A 16,527-nucleotide genomic window follows, 5' to 3' on the forward strand; every position below is an offset into this window, starting at 1 on the left:
ATTGTTAGAGTAATTTAAGCTTGAAGTGATCCAGGCCTGGATTAAGATGAGCGCTTTCGCTGTAGATAATAAGGCATACATCCTGAATCCTGAGGAGTATTTACAAAAACAGAAACAATACCATCCATACTGCTTGACAGTTGTTGTGTACTTATGCTGAATTCTGTGTTAAGAGCTTTACGTGTATTGTTTCATTTAATCTTCACAGCATCCCTGAGGTAGGTGTTGTTATTATCTCCATTTTTTTCTAGTTAAGTACTGATAATACATGTTCATTTGTTGAACAGTTAGAAAATATAGATAAGAAACCTCCTCCCCCCACAAAGACATATATCACTCATAAATCCAAATTCAACACCAAGACATATGACCACTGTAAACATTTTGGGATATATCCTTCCAGACTTAAAAAAACATATATAGTGTGTGTTATATATGCTTGAATAGGAGGAAACCATGAATATAAGGCTTTATGCTGTTTTTACGTTGAAAGGAAGGGCTAACCTATTAAGCTTTTAGGGATGTCAAGGAAATAGGCAAATATCTACTTAAAATATTTATTTATGTAATTTAGAAACATTTTATCTTTTTAGGAAAAAATGTGTATATGCTGTACTGCATCAGTATCTGTATTGTTGCTTAGAACCACTTTGAATCTTCAGTTTTCCAGAGTATATATTGAGATACAGCACTTTTTTGAATCTATATTTATTGCTGTCTGATGATTTTATCTCAAGCTGTAAGTACTTACTCAAATAACAACAGGAAGTTTCTTCATTTGTACTGTAGTGTATACTGCATTGCTTTTCAAAAAAATGTTAATGGAGGTTAAATTCACGTAACATAAAATTAACCTTTTAAAAAAGTGAACAATTTGGTGGCATTTAGTACGTTCACAGTGCTGTACAACCACTATCTCCATGTAGCTTACATTTTTACATCACCCTCAAAAGAACCCCGTGTCCATTAAGCAATCGTCCTCTCTTTCCCCTTCCCTGCTGGCAACCACCAATCTGCTTTCTCTTTTGATGAATTTACCTATTCTGGAGATTTTATATAAATGGAGTCATATAATATATGACCTTTAATGTCTGGCTTCTTTCACTTAGTACTGTGTGTTTTCATTGTTTATCCATGTTGTAGCATATATCAGTACTTCATTCCTTTTTATAACTGAATGATACTCCTTTGTGTGTATGTAGCACAATTTGTTTATCTGTTTATCCCTTAATGGACGTTTGGGTTTCCATCCTTTGGCTTTTTTTCGTTTGTTTGTTTGTTTGTTTGTTTGAGACGGAGTCTCACTCTGTCGCCCAGGCGGGAGTGCAGTGGTGTGATCTCAGCTCACTGCAAGCTCTGCCTGCCGGGTTCATGCCATTCTCCTGCCTCAGCCTCCCGAGCAGCTGGAACTACAGGCGCCCGCCACCATGCCCAGCTAATTTTTTGTGTTTTTAGTAGAGATGGGGTTTCACCGTGTTAGCCAGGATGGTCTCAATCTCCTGACCTCGTGATCTGCCCGCCACGGCCTCCCAAAATGCTGGGATTACAGGTGTGAGCCACCACGCCCAGCCCATCCTTTGGCTATTGTGAGTAGTGTTGCCATGAACATCTGTGTACAAGTATTGGTTTTGAGTACCTGTTTTCCAGTTCTTTGGGTATATACCTAGGAGTGGAATTGCTGGGTCATATGGTAGCTCTATATTTAACTTTTTGAAGAACTGCCAATCTCTTTTCACAGCAGCTGCTCCATTTTACATTCCCACCAGCAATGTACAAGCATTTGTCAATTTATTTTTAATGAAGAACACAATAAGACAGGGAAAGTAAAGAGAAAGTATATGTAGCCTTTGAGTCTATTAGAGCTTTGTATCTCAGATTTTGCTGATGGACTTATTAAATATTTATTTAGCATCACTTCAGCACTAAGAATGAAATTTAGCTCAGGGAAATGAATCTAATCTATTTTAAGTAGTGAACAGACTAAGAAGTGATGATCAGAGGAATGAAGGAATGGAAATTTAAATAGACTAAAGTTCCTTGAGGGCAAAGGCCTTATTCATCTTTGTGTCCTCAGCATTTAACAAAGTACTTGGTGTATTATAGGGTTTTTTGGGGAGTCTCCAAGACTACCCTAGGTCCAGTGAATTATCTAGGACTTACGGTACTCAGATGTAGTCATACTTAAAGCTGTGCTTTATACTAGTAAAAGGCTATAAAGCAATGTCAGCAAAGAAAAAAGGTGCATGCGGTGAAGTCCAGAGGAAACCTGACTCAAGCTTCCAAAAGTCCTTTCGCAGTGGAGTCGCAGGACTTGCTTGATTCCTCCAGCAGTAAGTTGTGACAAGTGTTGTCTACCAGGGAAGCTTGTTGCAGACTTAGTGCTGAGGTTTTTTGGCTGGGGATGGTGGAGGGGGCTGTTCACATAGGCATCCTAACCCTAGCACATATCAAAATTCCAGACTCCCAAAAGGAAAGCAGGCATTAACAGATAAGAGCCACTCTGATTAGTCCTGGGGATAGAACCCTTGTGAAATCTTCAGTTCTCAGATACCAGCTAAGGCCAACCTTGCAAGCTGCTTTCTCTGAGGATAGCAGTCAGACCTGCTACGTTAATTCTTTTTGCACATAGATGTTCAGTTTCTTTAAAAAATGTGTTCTTAGGTGTGTGAAGAAAAATAAACACCATAGTAGAAAGCCAGCAGGGACTTTAATGTAAGACAGACCTGGATTTGTAATATGGGGGGAAAATTGTATAGTTTTTTTGAGCCTCAGTTTCCTTACTATAAAGTGATATATCACAGGGTTTTAGTGAGAATTAAAAGTGATAATGTTTATAAAACACTAAGCATAATGTCTGTCTTATATATAGTAAGTAGCTGTTAGCTATTTTTTTCAGCTTGCTTGTATCAGTCCAGGTCCAGCCGGGAGAGAGAGACTACACAGTACTTTGGACAGGGGATTTAATATAAAGAATTATTTACCGCCAGGCACAGTGGCTTACGCCTGTAATCCCAGCACTTTGGGAGGCCCAGGTGGGCAGATCACCTGTGGTTGGGAGTTCAAGACCAGCCTCACCAACATAGAGAAACCCCGTCTCTACTAAAAATACAAAATTAGCTGGGTGTGGTGGCACATGCCTGTAATCCCAGCTACTCAGGAGGCTGAGGCAGGAGAATCGCTTGAACACAGGAGGTGGAGGTTGCAATGAGCCAGGATCACACCACTGCACTGCAGTCTGGGCAACGAGCAAAACTCCACCGTCTCAAAAAAAAAAAAAAAAAAAAAAAAAGCCGGACGCGGTAATCCCAGCACTTTGGGAGGCCAAGGCAGGTGGATCACGAGGTCAGGAGATTGAGACCATCCTGGCTAACACGGTGAAACCCCGTCTCTACTAGAAATACAAAAAATTTAGCTGGGCGTGGTGGCGGGCACCTCTAATCCCAGCTGCCTGGGAAGCTGAGGCAGGAGAATGGCATGAACCCGGGAAGTGGAGCTTGCAGTGAGCTGAGATCGTACCACTGCACTCCAGCCTGGGCAACAGAGTGAGACTCCGTCTCCAGAAAAAAAAGAATTATTTACCATAAGAGGAGATTGAAATAATGAGAAATTGGCTTGTAGGAAGAAAACTCTAAATAACAGCAGATATAGATCTGCTGTATCTATAATGAGATATAATGTAATAATATGATTGATGTGTGATAAAATAGAATTAGTATAATAGCTAAGCAGCTACCCCTGGGACCGAGATATCATACCCAAAGAGCCATCTCCCTCAATTACCACCAAACACTCCCTGGCCGAGAGACTGAAATCCGAGGGGCTTTGTTGGAGAAGGCATGACTTTGACTCTCAGAATGGCAGAGAAGTAAGTTCCTATGGACTTATACCAGCAGAACTTGCTGGAAATTTGTCCTTTTGAAGTTGCCAAAAACTACCCTCTAGGATACTTGGGGAAAGCTCTTCACAAGGAGTTGTCTCACCAGAGGCACTTTGCTGCCATAAGACAGCATGAAAAGGTTTACTGAGGGAAGCTACTAGCTGCTGGCTGCTGTCCATTGTAGGAGCTAGGATGGAGGGAAACTGCTTATCCTGTAGGAACCTGCTAGGCAAGCACAATGGGACCTGGAAGCGAAATGCTTTCCTCCTACAGTGTATCTCCTGTGTCCTCTATGGATAAAGCTTGACATCATGCATGCTTTGCAAAGGAAAAATATTTGAAGGGCCCAGGTTCATTTTCACACAGCCGGCAAAAAGGGTAAATTTGGAGCTGATAATCAATTAATTGATAACCAATATATAGATGGAAAGGGTGTTTAATTATAAATCCTCAGAAAATAGGAGGAAGATGGCAGATGGACAGAGACCTAAGGAACCTCACAATAAGTAAGACATATGCAAAAAAAAAAAAAAAAAAAAAAAAAAAGAAGTTGGACCTTACATCAATACCAAAATTAACTCAAAATGGATCAAAGACCTAAACATAAGAGCTAAAACTATAAAACTCTTAGAAGAAAACTTAGAGTAAATCCTCATGACCTTGGATTTGGCAGTGGATTCTTAGACATGACACCAAAATCACAGGCAACAAAAGAAAAAACATAAATTAGACTTTATCAAAATTAAAAACTTTTATGCATTGAAGGATGCTATTAACAGAGTGAAAAGGCAACCAACTAATGGAAGAAAATATTTGCAAAAATATATCTGATAAGGGATTAATATCCAAAATATATAAACAACTTTTACAACTCAACACCAAAAAGCAAATAGCCCAATTATAAAATGGGCAGGGGACTTGAATACACGTTTCTCCAAAGAAGGTATACAAATGGTCAGTAAGCACATGAAAAGATGAAAAGTACATGAAAAGATGCTCAGCATCACTAAGTTATAAAGGAAATATAAATCAAAACAATGAGATAACACTTCACACTCATTAGGATGAAAATACACACACAATAACAAGTGTAAGTAAATACGGAGAGATTGAAACTCTCGTGCTTTGCCGGTGGAAATTTAAAATGGTTCAGTGCTGTGGAAAACAGTATGGCAGTCCCTTAAAAAGTTAAATATTGTCACTGTGCAAACACCATAGAATTACCAGTGATCCAGCAGTTCTGCTTCTGAATATTTACCCAAAAGCATTGAAAGCAGGGACTTGAATAGATATCTGTACACCCATATTCATAGCAGCTTTATTCACAGTAGTTAAAAGGTGGAGGCAACTCAAGTGTCCATTGACAGATGAATGGATGGACAAAATGTGATTTTTATGTACCACATATTGTAGGCTACAATACAGTGATATGCACATAAAATTGTGTTTTCGTATAATTTTAACACAATAATATTATTTGGACTTAGAAGGAAATTCTGACACATGCTTCAATATGGATGAACCATAAAGATCTGGTAAGTGAAATAAGTGTAGTGAGCTGAGATTATGTCACGGCACAAATAAATATTGTTTGACTCTATTCACGTGAGGTACTTAAAGTAGTCACATTGATGGAGACTCAAAGTAGAATGCTGGTTGGCAGTGGATGGAGGGAGAGAGGAATGGGGAGTTAGTGTTTACTGGGTGCAGCATTTCAGTTAGGGAAGATCAGAAAGTTCTGGAGATGGATGGAGGTGGTTGCACAACAATATAAATATACTTAATGCTATAGAAGTGTATACTGAAAAATGGCTAAAATGGTAACTTTGTGTATATTTAACCACAGTTTTAAAAAAAGATGAAACTCCTAAAGAATATTTATAGTATGATCTTAAACCTCAGTACTAGAAAAGATAGATTAACGGGGAACTTTATTTTTAAAATTTTAATTAAAAAAAATTTTTTTTGAGACAGTCTCGCTCTGTTGCCCAGGCTAGAATGCTGTGGTACAATCTCAGCTGACTGCAGCTTCCACCTCCTGGACTCAAGCCATCCTCCCACTTTAGCCTGTCAAGTAGCTGGGACCACAGGTGTGCGCCACCACACCTGGCTAATTTTTATTATTTCTTATAGACCCAGGGTCTCCTTGTGTTGCCCAGGCTGGTCTCGACCTCTTCCCACCTTGGCTTCCCAAAGTGCTGAGATTATAAGAGTGAGTCACTGTGCCTGGCCAGAATTTTATTTCTTATTTATGTACTTCAAAATATAATTTTGTCATGATTGAATTTTATTTTATTTTTTTAAATGCAAGAACAAAGTGGATTGGTAAAGGCAATTGAAAGAACTGAGGGTGTTAGCCAAACAGGAATTGATGACAGCAGAGTGGACTAGCTGTATGAAGCATATGTTGTCATATCTGGGCGGTATGATAGGCCTTTTGTTCCGAGGCTGCACATCTGTACAGCATGTGACTATACGGAATACTTTAGGCAATTGTAACACAATGTATCTAAACATGGAAACATGTATCTAATTTATCTAAACATGTACAGCAAAAATACAGTATAAAAGATAAAAATGATACACAGGTACAGGGCACTTATGAATGCAGCCTGCAGAATTGGAAGTTGCTGTGGATGAGTCAGTGAGTGAGTGTGAGTGGATGTGAAGGCTTCGGGCATTACTGTACACTACTGTTGACTTTATCAACACTGTATACTTAGGCTACACTAAATTTTTACAAAATTATTTTTCTTTAACAACAAATTTGCCTTAGCAGTTACTGTAATTTTTTTACTTTCTAAACTTTAAAATTTTTTTAACTTTTTGATTCTTTTGTAATAACACTTAGCTGAAAATATAAACACATTATATAGCTGTACAAAAATGTTTTATTTGTGTTCTTATTCTATAAGGTTTTTTATTAAGATTTTTTATTTTTTTTTTTACTTTTTACACTTTTTTTGTTGAAAGCTAAGACACAAGCACACATATTAGCCTAGGCCTCCACAGGGACAGAATCATCAGTATGCTTTCCACCTCCACATCCTTCCCACTGGAAGGTGGAAACGGCCAGTAACACACATGGAGCTGTCATTTTCTATGATAACAATGCCGTGTGCTGGAACACTTCAGGAAGAAACTCCCTGAGTTAACTTTTTTTTTTTTTTATACATAAGTAGAAGGAGCACACTCTAATGAAAAAAAGTATGGTGTAGTAAATACATAAACCAGTAAAATAACCGTTTATTATCATCAAGCACTGAGAACTGTACATTATTGTATGTGCTAGACTTGTATATGACTGGCAGCACAGTAGGCTTGTGTACACCAGCATCACACAAACACATAAGTAATGTTTTGTGCCATGACAGTTATGATGTCACTGCGATAGGAGATTTTCAGCTTCATTATAATCTTTTTTTTTTTTTTTTTTTTTTGTGGCAGGGAAGAGTTTTGCTCTGTTGCCCAGGCTGGAGTGCAGTGGCACAATCTCAGCTCGCTGCAGCCTCTGCTTCCTGGGTTCAAGCGATTCTTGTGCCCTCAGCCTCCCGAGTAGTTGGGATTACAGGTGCTCACCACCACACCCGGCTAATTTTGTATTTTTAGTAGAGATGGGGTTTCGCCATGTTGGCCAGGCTGGTCTGGAACTCCTGACCTCGGGTGATCCTCCTCTGCCTCCCAGAGTGCTCGGATTACAGATGTGAGCCACTGCGCTTGACCAGCTTCATTATAATCTTATGGGACTACCATTGTTTATGCAATCAGTTGTTGACCAGCGTATTGTCATGTGGCCTTGACTGTGTATGTCACAAAAGGCAGAGTTTCTTTGGTCACTTTAGAGGTATTCTCATTCATTCTGTTCTTGAATACTAGAATCAGTTTACAATATCACTAGGTTTTGATCACCTTACAGTGAGGCAGAATGGCCATTTAGCACATATTCCTAAATAACTGATGCAGAGTAAGCTAAGAAAATTAAAGATTGGTTATTTGGAAATGTGCTACTTTGTGGGATTTATTCCCATAGACTATATAATTTGCAACGAATAGACATGGGGGTTGGGAAGGAATTCTTTTTGAGCTTCTCCTGTAACATATTGTGCCAGATAAGCTTCACCTGATTATCTCATTGAGTGTCACAACTTTATGTGGTAGATATTATCTGTTACACAGTTGAGAAAATTTAGGGTCAGAGATATTAAGGATTTTGACTAGAGTCACATAGTTAGAAAGTGACCCAGCTAGAATTTGAATCTATATCTTCAACTCCCAAGGTTCAGTCCCACCTTCCTATTGCATGATGAAAGGAGTTACATATATCTGTAATATAACTAGTAGAGTCTGAGGTGAATAGTTATATGATTTGAGAGTCAGGAGTTGTAAATTCTGGATTCTGTTTCATACCTACCTAGTTTGAATGACTGTGGACAAGGCACTTCTCTAAGTCTCAGCTTCCTCACCTGCAAAGAAAAGGAGTTTGATTGGTTATTTCTTAGACACCTGTGACCACTATTGAAGAAATTTTAGTTTGTTTCAAAGATAATCTTCAAGAACCCAGTAAATCCTGTGTCAGATTTTACCATGAAACATACTGCTTATACTAGGTCATTTTTAATTAAAAAAAAAGGGGCGGTAGTAAATGTGGAGGGAGTAGTGAATGTAACAAAGAACTGTCATTGATTGTCTTGATAGGGAGGTAGAATGAGTTTTTTTGTAGTGAAAGCTTAGTTTACTAGTTAACAGTTGGACCTCATGTTGGGACCATGGTGTTAGATACTATCAGATTCGTATCACTTGTAAGTCTTCATCTTATCTCTAGGTATTTCGAACTCTTATGCTTTGGAAGCAGAATGACGCCCTGTGGTCGCTTAGCAATTTTTCTTCTTGAGGCCGGGCACAGTGGCTTATTCCGGTAATCCCAGCACTTTGGGAGGCCAAGGCAGGACTTGAGGCTAGGAGTTTGAGACCAGTCTGTGTAACAGAGTGAGACCTTGTCCCTACAAAAGACAAAACAAAATTAGCCGGGTGTGGTGGCACATGCCTGTAGTCCCAGCTACTCAGGAGGCTGAGATAGGAGGATCGCTTGGTCTGCGAGGTCGAGGCTGCAATGAGCCATGTTCATGTCACTGCACTCCAGTCCAGCCTGGGCGACAGTGTGAGACCCTCAAAAAAAAGGTTTATATTTTTTTCTCAAGCCAGAGAGATTTGTTGCTGGGATTAGTTTTTGCATGTAACAGCATATGGGATTTTACATCTTCTGTTCCTGTGGCATTCCTTTTATGTCCCAATTCAAAAATAGGCTCAATATTTGAAAAACAATTAACTTGCTGCAAATAACATAGTGAAACATCCTGAGCAACTAGATTTGCTTTTTTTTAGTCAGTGTGGTCTGTTTCCTTCTGTTATTAGATACATGCAAGGTGATGTGAAATTCATTTTCGACTGGGGAGTAAGTCAATGAAAAATCTGAGCTTGTGCCCATTACCCAAGTTATTTGTAGAAGACAGCTTCATTTTGTATCTTCCTTTGCTTTATCTCGCTTTCTTCTCTCCAAATTGCAGAGTGGTAAGAATTCATTTTGTTCCATTTTCATTATTCTTCCCCTTTCATTTTGTTAGACACAAAAGAAAGGCAGTGGGATGGTTTTGTGGATTTTTTGTTGTTATTGTTGTTGTTGTTGTTTTTCTTGAGACTGGCTAATTTTTGTATTCTTTGGTATAGATGGGGTTTCACTGTGTTGGCCAGGCTAGTCTCGAATCCCTGACCTCAAATGATCCTCCTGCCTCAGCCTCCCAAAGTGCTGGGATTACAGCCGTGAGCCACCGCAGCTGGCCAGATTTGTTTTTTTCATTGCTTGGTTTGACTTTGTTGTGTATTTCCAGTTTTCTGCACTCTGCTCCTAGCCAACTCTCAGCAATGATAGAAGCCAGGAAGAAATACTTTGATTGGCAGCATGATGTCTTTAAGCTTCCTGGGCAACTTCACTTTGGTTATTGTTTTATTGATCATTGCTTAGGATTTATGGCTAGTATATTGTATCACAAGTATAACTCTGTATGGAAAGCAGAGCTTTTGAGCTTCAGTATTGTTAAGTTTTCTTTGTACCTCTCTTAGCTGTATTTTTAAAATGCTACAAAAAATAGTACCTTTTTTCTCCTGTATGTGCTGTATTCTGGGTAATTTCACCAGTATTTTCTTGTAATTTTGCCAGTATTCTTTCTGGGAAAATATATTGACTAATCATTCAGAAATGATATTGATAATTTCCAGAAAGCATTTAGAAAAATGGCTTTAAAAATCACTGTCTTTTCAGCATGTATCAATTCAACACAGTACTGGAGGTCTTGTCCTAATAGGTTTGAAGTTATCACTCACCTCCATCCCCCCACACACTTTTAAAAAGATCTTCTGAAGTCCTGTAGTTATTTTTAATAGACTTTAGTTATGATATCAGTCGCATTGTCTTGTAATTATTATGACTCTCAGCTCCTCAAGGGCAAGAATACCAGCACTATGTTTCTCAAAGCAGTTGTTCAATCCACTCTTACTGAATAAATGAAGGATTCTTCTGCTTAAAGAGATTTTGCAGATGTAGGTACATATAGGAGCATCTAAGCAGTCAAAGAAGAATATAAAAGTCAGATGCTATTTTTCTTGCTGTGTATCACTTCTGTCAGTATCCACTGTACATTCACAGTCCATTGGCAGCTGGGTTTTTTTTTTTTTTTTTTTTTTTTTTTTTTTTGAGACGGAGTCTCGCTCTGTCACCCAGGCTGGAGTGCAGTGGCGCGATCTCAGCTCACTGCAAGCTCTGCCTCCCAGGTTCACGCCATTCTCCTGCCTCAGCCTCCCGAGTAGCTGGGACTACAGGTGTCCACCACCACGCCCAGCTAGTTTTTTGTATTTTTAATAGAGACAGGATTTCACTGTGTTAGCCAGGATGGTCTCAATCTCCTGACCTCATGATACACCCACCTCGGCCTCGCCAAATGCTGGGATTACAGGTGTGAGCCACCGCACCTGGCCAGCAGTTGGGGTTTTTTTGATAGTTACTTAAGGATTTTTCTGTTGCACTGTCACATGTCCACTAACCAGAAGCTTCTAAACGGTTTTAATTGCTGACCTCTTAGTTAATAAAGATTCTTATGATTGGTATTTTATTTCTTATGTATTTCTTTTTATTTTTGAGCAGTCACTGTGCCAAGACAGAGTCAGTTTCTTTCATTCTTAATTGGCCAATAATGCTTGCTTATAGACATATCGCTGCTAAAACCTTTTCTTTTTGGACTTCTAACACATCTGATTTCCATCTTGTCCCAGTAGCTTCTCTCGTAATTCCGTCTCTACTTTAAATGCCAGTTATTGTTTTCATGCTGATTAAAAACTCAGAGTTGCATATCGTTAGATAATCATAATCATCCCTGACCAGACCAGGCAAATCTTTCCCACTATTAGGATGGCACAAAATAGTTGTGGTTTTTACCATTACTTTAATTTTGCACCAGCCTAATAGTTGTCATGAAGTAGTAGAAGTATTAGGTATAGAATCAAGACCTAAGTCTGGAGGCATCTCAGCCACTGTCATTAGTTATTTGATTATGAGAAAATCACTTAAAGTGTCTGAAATTCAGTTTTGTCATCTGTAAAATGACATTTATAAAACTTGTTTTATGCATTGTGAGGACTGAGTGAGATGTATAGTTGGTTTTATAAGTTATAAAGCATTAAGAAACACTGACAACAGCTTTATTCTAAGTCATATGTGAATTTTACACAACGTAAAATTTGGGTAAAACATGTCCTTTCAACCTTCCACAAATCTTATTCTTCTCCCTAGAGGTAACCACTATTAGAAGTTTGTTGTATATCCTTCTTTATATTTTCGATGCATTTAGTTACTTTTTTTTTTTTTTTTAAGAGATGGGATGTCGCTGTGTTGCCCAGGCTAGTCTCAAACTCCAGGGCTTGAGTGATCCTCCTGCCCGAGCTTTCTGTGTAGCTAGCCATTTCTGCTTGAGTGTTCTGTTCTGCTGTCATTTAATATGACCTGAGGTCATTTATCAAGATTTTACCTTATTTTAAAAACCTTGCAGGTGGGATGTTGAAATTTTGCAATAATTGATAACACTATTACCTTATTATTAATGGAAACAGGTTTTTTTCTAGTTTTTCACTGTGGCAAACAACACTGTTTTGAAAGTCTTTGCACATGCTTCTTTGTCTAGATAGAGATGTGAAGTTACAGGAAGGTATATGCATTCAATATTTTGATAGTACTGCCAAATTACTTTCCATAACAGGGTCCCAGTATACTTAAATTCCTACTATTAGGTGTGAGAGTACCCATTGACTCATCTTTTTGCCTATTTATGGTGTTTTCATTTTTGCTAATCTCATATGTAAAACATGGTATCTCAAATCTAAAAGAATGTTCATAGGCAGCATGGTGTGAGCACAAAAACCGTAAGTGGAAACAATTCAATTATCCATTAACAGGAAAATAGGACAGATAAGTAATTTATTTGACATGTTTATAGTTTATAAGAGAATACTAAATGGCAATCATAGTAAAATACAGTTATGTGCCCTAGTGGAGATGAATCTTACATAGTATTGAGCAAAAATGCCAGATTACTGAAGAATACCTGCAATAGGATCCATGTCTGTAAAATTCAAAATCATGCAAAATTAATGCATTTGTAAGAGACAGATATATACAAGGAGGGCTTGAGAGTTCCAAATAGCCTTATCTGAGAGGTAGGAAATAAAGAAGAATGCCAAGGCAGGTGGAGGAGTAAATCCATTTCCTCTGACACATCTCTGTGCAACCTGTTATGACCAGCTTTTCTATTGAAGTTTTTGACAATACTGGCTTATACGAATGTGATCTTTTCCTTATAGGACTTTTTTTGCATTGTTGAACTCCAGGATTTTATGGAATATGGTTCGTATGTGGGATGTACTCTGGGAGTGATGAATTTCTGTTAATATGCTTTTGGGGTTTTTGATTACTTTCTTAATCAGGCAATCCCCTTCCCAGACAATCATGAAATGTTTATTGTAAGGGGATAATATGGAATCATTAGTAGGGATGAGAACCTGGAAAAATGGAAAGAACAGGGGCTTTGTAGTCCAGCCGACACAGGTTGGCAGTTTGAATTTCCCATTCAATATCTATGTGTTATTGGGCCAGTTACTTACCTTCTGTCAGTTTCCCCAGTGATAGGAAATATATCTTTGTATACTGCTATATTATCTCATTCTTCTTGCCTCTATCTCTTCCTCTTTCCCACCATACTGGAACTGTACTGATTAGGTGCTTAATAACTGGGGGGTTATCATCATCATTGTTAAAATTTGTAGAGAATGGTGTGTGGAAGTAAATTTATAGAATCCAGAACAAACAAAAGGGACTTGTGCATTTCGCAAGGAGCCTTGTTCTTTTGTTAAAATCTAAACTACATGTCTCCCCTATAAAAATCAGTATGAAAAATAGCCAACATTGCCTATAACTATTATTTTGAAATAACAGATTTAATGAGATATAATTCACAGACCATAAATCTTGCATTTATGAAGTGTTTTCAGTGTTTCAGTGGTTTTTAGTATAATAATGGATGTGTGCATCCATCACTGAAACCTAATTCCAGAACATTGTCATCTCCCCGCCAGATAAACCTGGTAGCCATTAGCAGTCACTGCTCATTTCTTCCCGCTAGTCCCTGGAACCACTAATTTATTTTCTGTCTCTATGAATAATCTGCCTATTCTTGATATTTCATACAAATCGAATTATATAATTTGTGGCCTTTTGTGTCTGTTTTTAAGCATGGTGTTTTCAGTATTCATCTGTGTTGTATCTGTACTTTATTTTTTAAATTACTGAATAATATTCCACTATGGATGTACCATACTTCATTTATCCATTCATCAATCAACGGACATTTTAGTTTTTTTCTGCTGTTTGGTTATTATGAAATAATGCTGCTATGAACATTCATGTATATTATTTTGTGCGGACGTATGTTTTCAGTTTTCTTAGTTGTATACCCAGGTGTGGAATTGCTGGGTCATATAACTCTATGTTTAATAGAAGGACTATCCAACTGTTTCCAGAGCAGCTATACCATTTTACATTCCCACCCGCAGTGTAGAAGAATTCTGATTTTTCCACATCTTTGACAATACTTATTGTTGTCTGGTGTTTTGATTATAACCATTCTGATGAGTGTGAGTTTTATCTCAATGTGGTTTTGATTTGCATAATGACTTACGATATTGAGCATCTCTTCATCTACTTATTGGCCATTTGCACATCTCTTTTGGAGAACTGTCTGAATTCCTACACATTTTCTGGTTATTTAGCTCCATTTATTTATTACACATTCTTTTGGGTGTCTACATGTGTTAGATACTGTGCTAGATCTCAGGGAAACCATGATGAACAAGACACAAGGTCTCTGCAGTAAGCTTAAGTTGTCTTCAGACTTCCATGCTTTTGACTATCAAATATCTGAATATAGTCAACCTACCAATTAGTGGAAAGTTTACTCTATTGTTATATTGGAAAGTCCTATCAATGAAAATTTCTTTTACGCTGTTCTGCTAGTAGCAATGAAAGTACAATGAATGGAAGAAGAGGATGAATATCTAAGTAGCAATGTTGAGCACTTTGAAAATTACAAAAGCGCTGTGTGTTCTCATTTACTCCTTCGTGTGCACATGAATCTTCCCTCATTTAAAAAGTTCCCTTGAAAGCAAGGGCCTTATTTTTATTCATCTTTTTTACTCTATCAGTCGACTAACAGTGCTTGGAAAATATTAATGTTAGTATATATTAGCTGAATGATTGAATGGGTCAGGTAAGCTGGAAATGAGTGTTCATGTTATATGACCTTATACTAAATTAGGGTTTGCATAGCTTTTATTAGCTATCATCCTTGCCCTCAAGGATCTTGACTTAGTGGTTTAAAGTGAAGATGAGACAGACACTCAATGTGATATACCTTTAAAAAATAAGATTAATTAGAATCATAAATAACATAAAAAGTAAGCTGCACAAGTAAGCTAAGTAAATACTAAATATTAGGAGGAGTCACTTGAGTCCATAGGATGATATAGAGTAGTAGAGGAAGTCTTGAACAGAGGTCAGATTTCATCCAGATTTCAAAGAACTGAGGGGATAAAACAAAAAATAAATAAATAATGAAGTAAAAACCGAGGGGAAACAGGCTGACAGAGACGAGGACCTAAAACTTTTGTGGGTTAAGAGGCAGTTCTCAGCAGGGTTGGTACTTGTCCCCTTTCCATCCAGGGGACATTTGGAAATAAACCAACACGTTTTTGGTTATCCTAGTGTTTAGGGGTGCTAGTGGCTTACTGTGAGTTGGGGCTGGGGATGCTGAAGTCCCACAGTGTATGATGAAGTTAGGAATTAATTCTGACGCCAGTCGCAGTAGCACCCTGCCTAAGAGATACTGGAAAGGAAACAGATTTAGCTGCATAAGGAAGAAAATAGTTTTTGTGAATAGTGCTCCTAAGCAAATACTGTTTTTTGTTTTTACCAGTGTAGAGGCTTAATGAGGAGATACATACACTTAGGTAGGGTGGAATACAGTTAATGGAACATTTTAGGAACCAGGACAGGAATTTATATTTGATCAGTTTGGATGATTTTGATTATGCTTAACATTTTCTTTCATCTCATAGTTTGATATTTTTCTTATCTTTCTCATAGAACGAGCCTCTGACTCCAGGTTATCATGGATTCCCAGCGCGGGACAGCCAGGTTGGTATCTGCTGATTGTAACCCAGATGATGTATGTGTGTGGTGTGTTTCATCAAAGGGTTGCTATGATAGAGAGCATTTCCTGAAATTACTTACTTTGAAAGGGAATGTGGCTTGTTTCAGCAGTGAATTTACTTTTACAGATGTAAATTAAGCATATTTTTAAATTCTATAAGTATGTTATTAAAATTGTGGATATTATAAGAGAAAATAATCACTCAAGCACAGTCATGATTGCTTTTGTATTTTCTTCTACAGGCTACATAATAATTTTTTGACCTGGTTTTCTCAGTGCCTCATAATTCTGAATGCTGGACTTGTCTCTTTATTACCTGCCAGTTAGCCCCTGCCTGCACAGAGTTTTTGAGTCCTTGTAATGATCTGTAGCAAGAAAATTCCATTCTCCTCCCTGGGGGAATTCAGCCTTATGGTTTTAATCAGGGAAAGCTTGCTTGAGAAAGCAAAGTTTCTGCTGCCTTTCTTTGTTAGATGGGAGGATGACTGGAAAAGCCCAGGCCCTATTATGGGTCAGAGCAGAATTGCTTCCTATGAGACACCCTCAGTATGGTTTAGGCAAGTGTATAACATGCCTTCCCTATCTTTTTGTTGTTTGAATACTCGAGCACATGATGTTGAAGCAGAGTTAGGATAGAAGAACAGGTAAGGCTTCCTCTTAGAGAAATGGTGTGGCTTAAATCACCTCGCCTCTGAAAGAAATTTGTATCTTTGATGTTTGGGGATATTGACGTTCTTCAGGAGATTTGAAAGGGTAGCTCCTAGAAATATCTTGGAATGATATTCCTTACAGGGTTGTCAAAAAAAGTTACCATTGTTATACTTGTCCAAGGGATATGAGTTA

At 38.0% G+C, this 16,527-nt stretch overlaps 1 protein-coding gene across 25 annotated transcripts in view; it reads left to right on the forward strand.

Moving 5' to 3' along the window:
- The window catches only part of RBFOX2 (RNA binding fox-1 homolog 2), a 290,938-nt gene that overhangs the window by 74,714 nt on the left and 199,697 nt on the right, over positions 1–16,527 (forward strand). For all 25 annotated transcript variants that reach the window (XR_004030927.1, XM_030815643.1, XM_030815639.1 and 22 more), the window contains exon 2: positions 15,618–15,668. Coding sequence is in view for 24 of the 25 variants with exons in the window: in XM_030815643.1 (XP_030671503.1) it covers positions 15,618–15,668 (51 nt within the window). In the remaining variant the exon portion in view is untranslated. The remainder of the gene's footprint in view (positions 1–15,617; positions 15,669–16,527) is intronic.

This window comes from Nomascus leucogenys, chromosome 7b, assembly GCF_006542625.1.
Source record: "Nomascus leucogenys isolate Asia chromosome 7b, Asia_NLE_v1, whole genome shotgun sequence".
In the NCBI taxonomy this organism is placed as follows: domain Eukaryota; kingdom Metazoa; phylum Chordata; class Mammalia; order Primates; family Hylobatidae; genus Nomascus; species Nomascus leucogenys.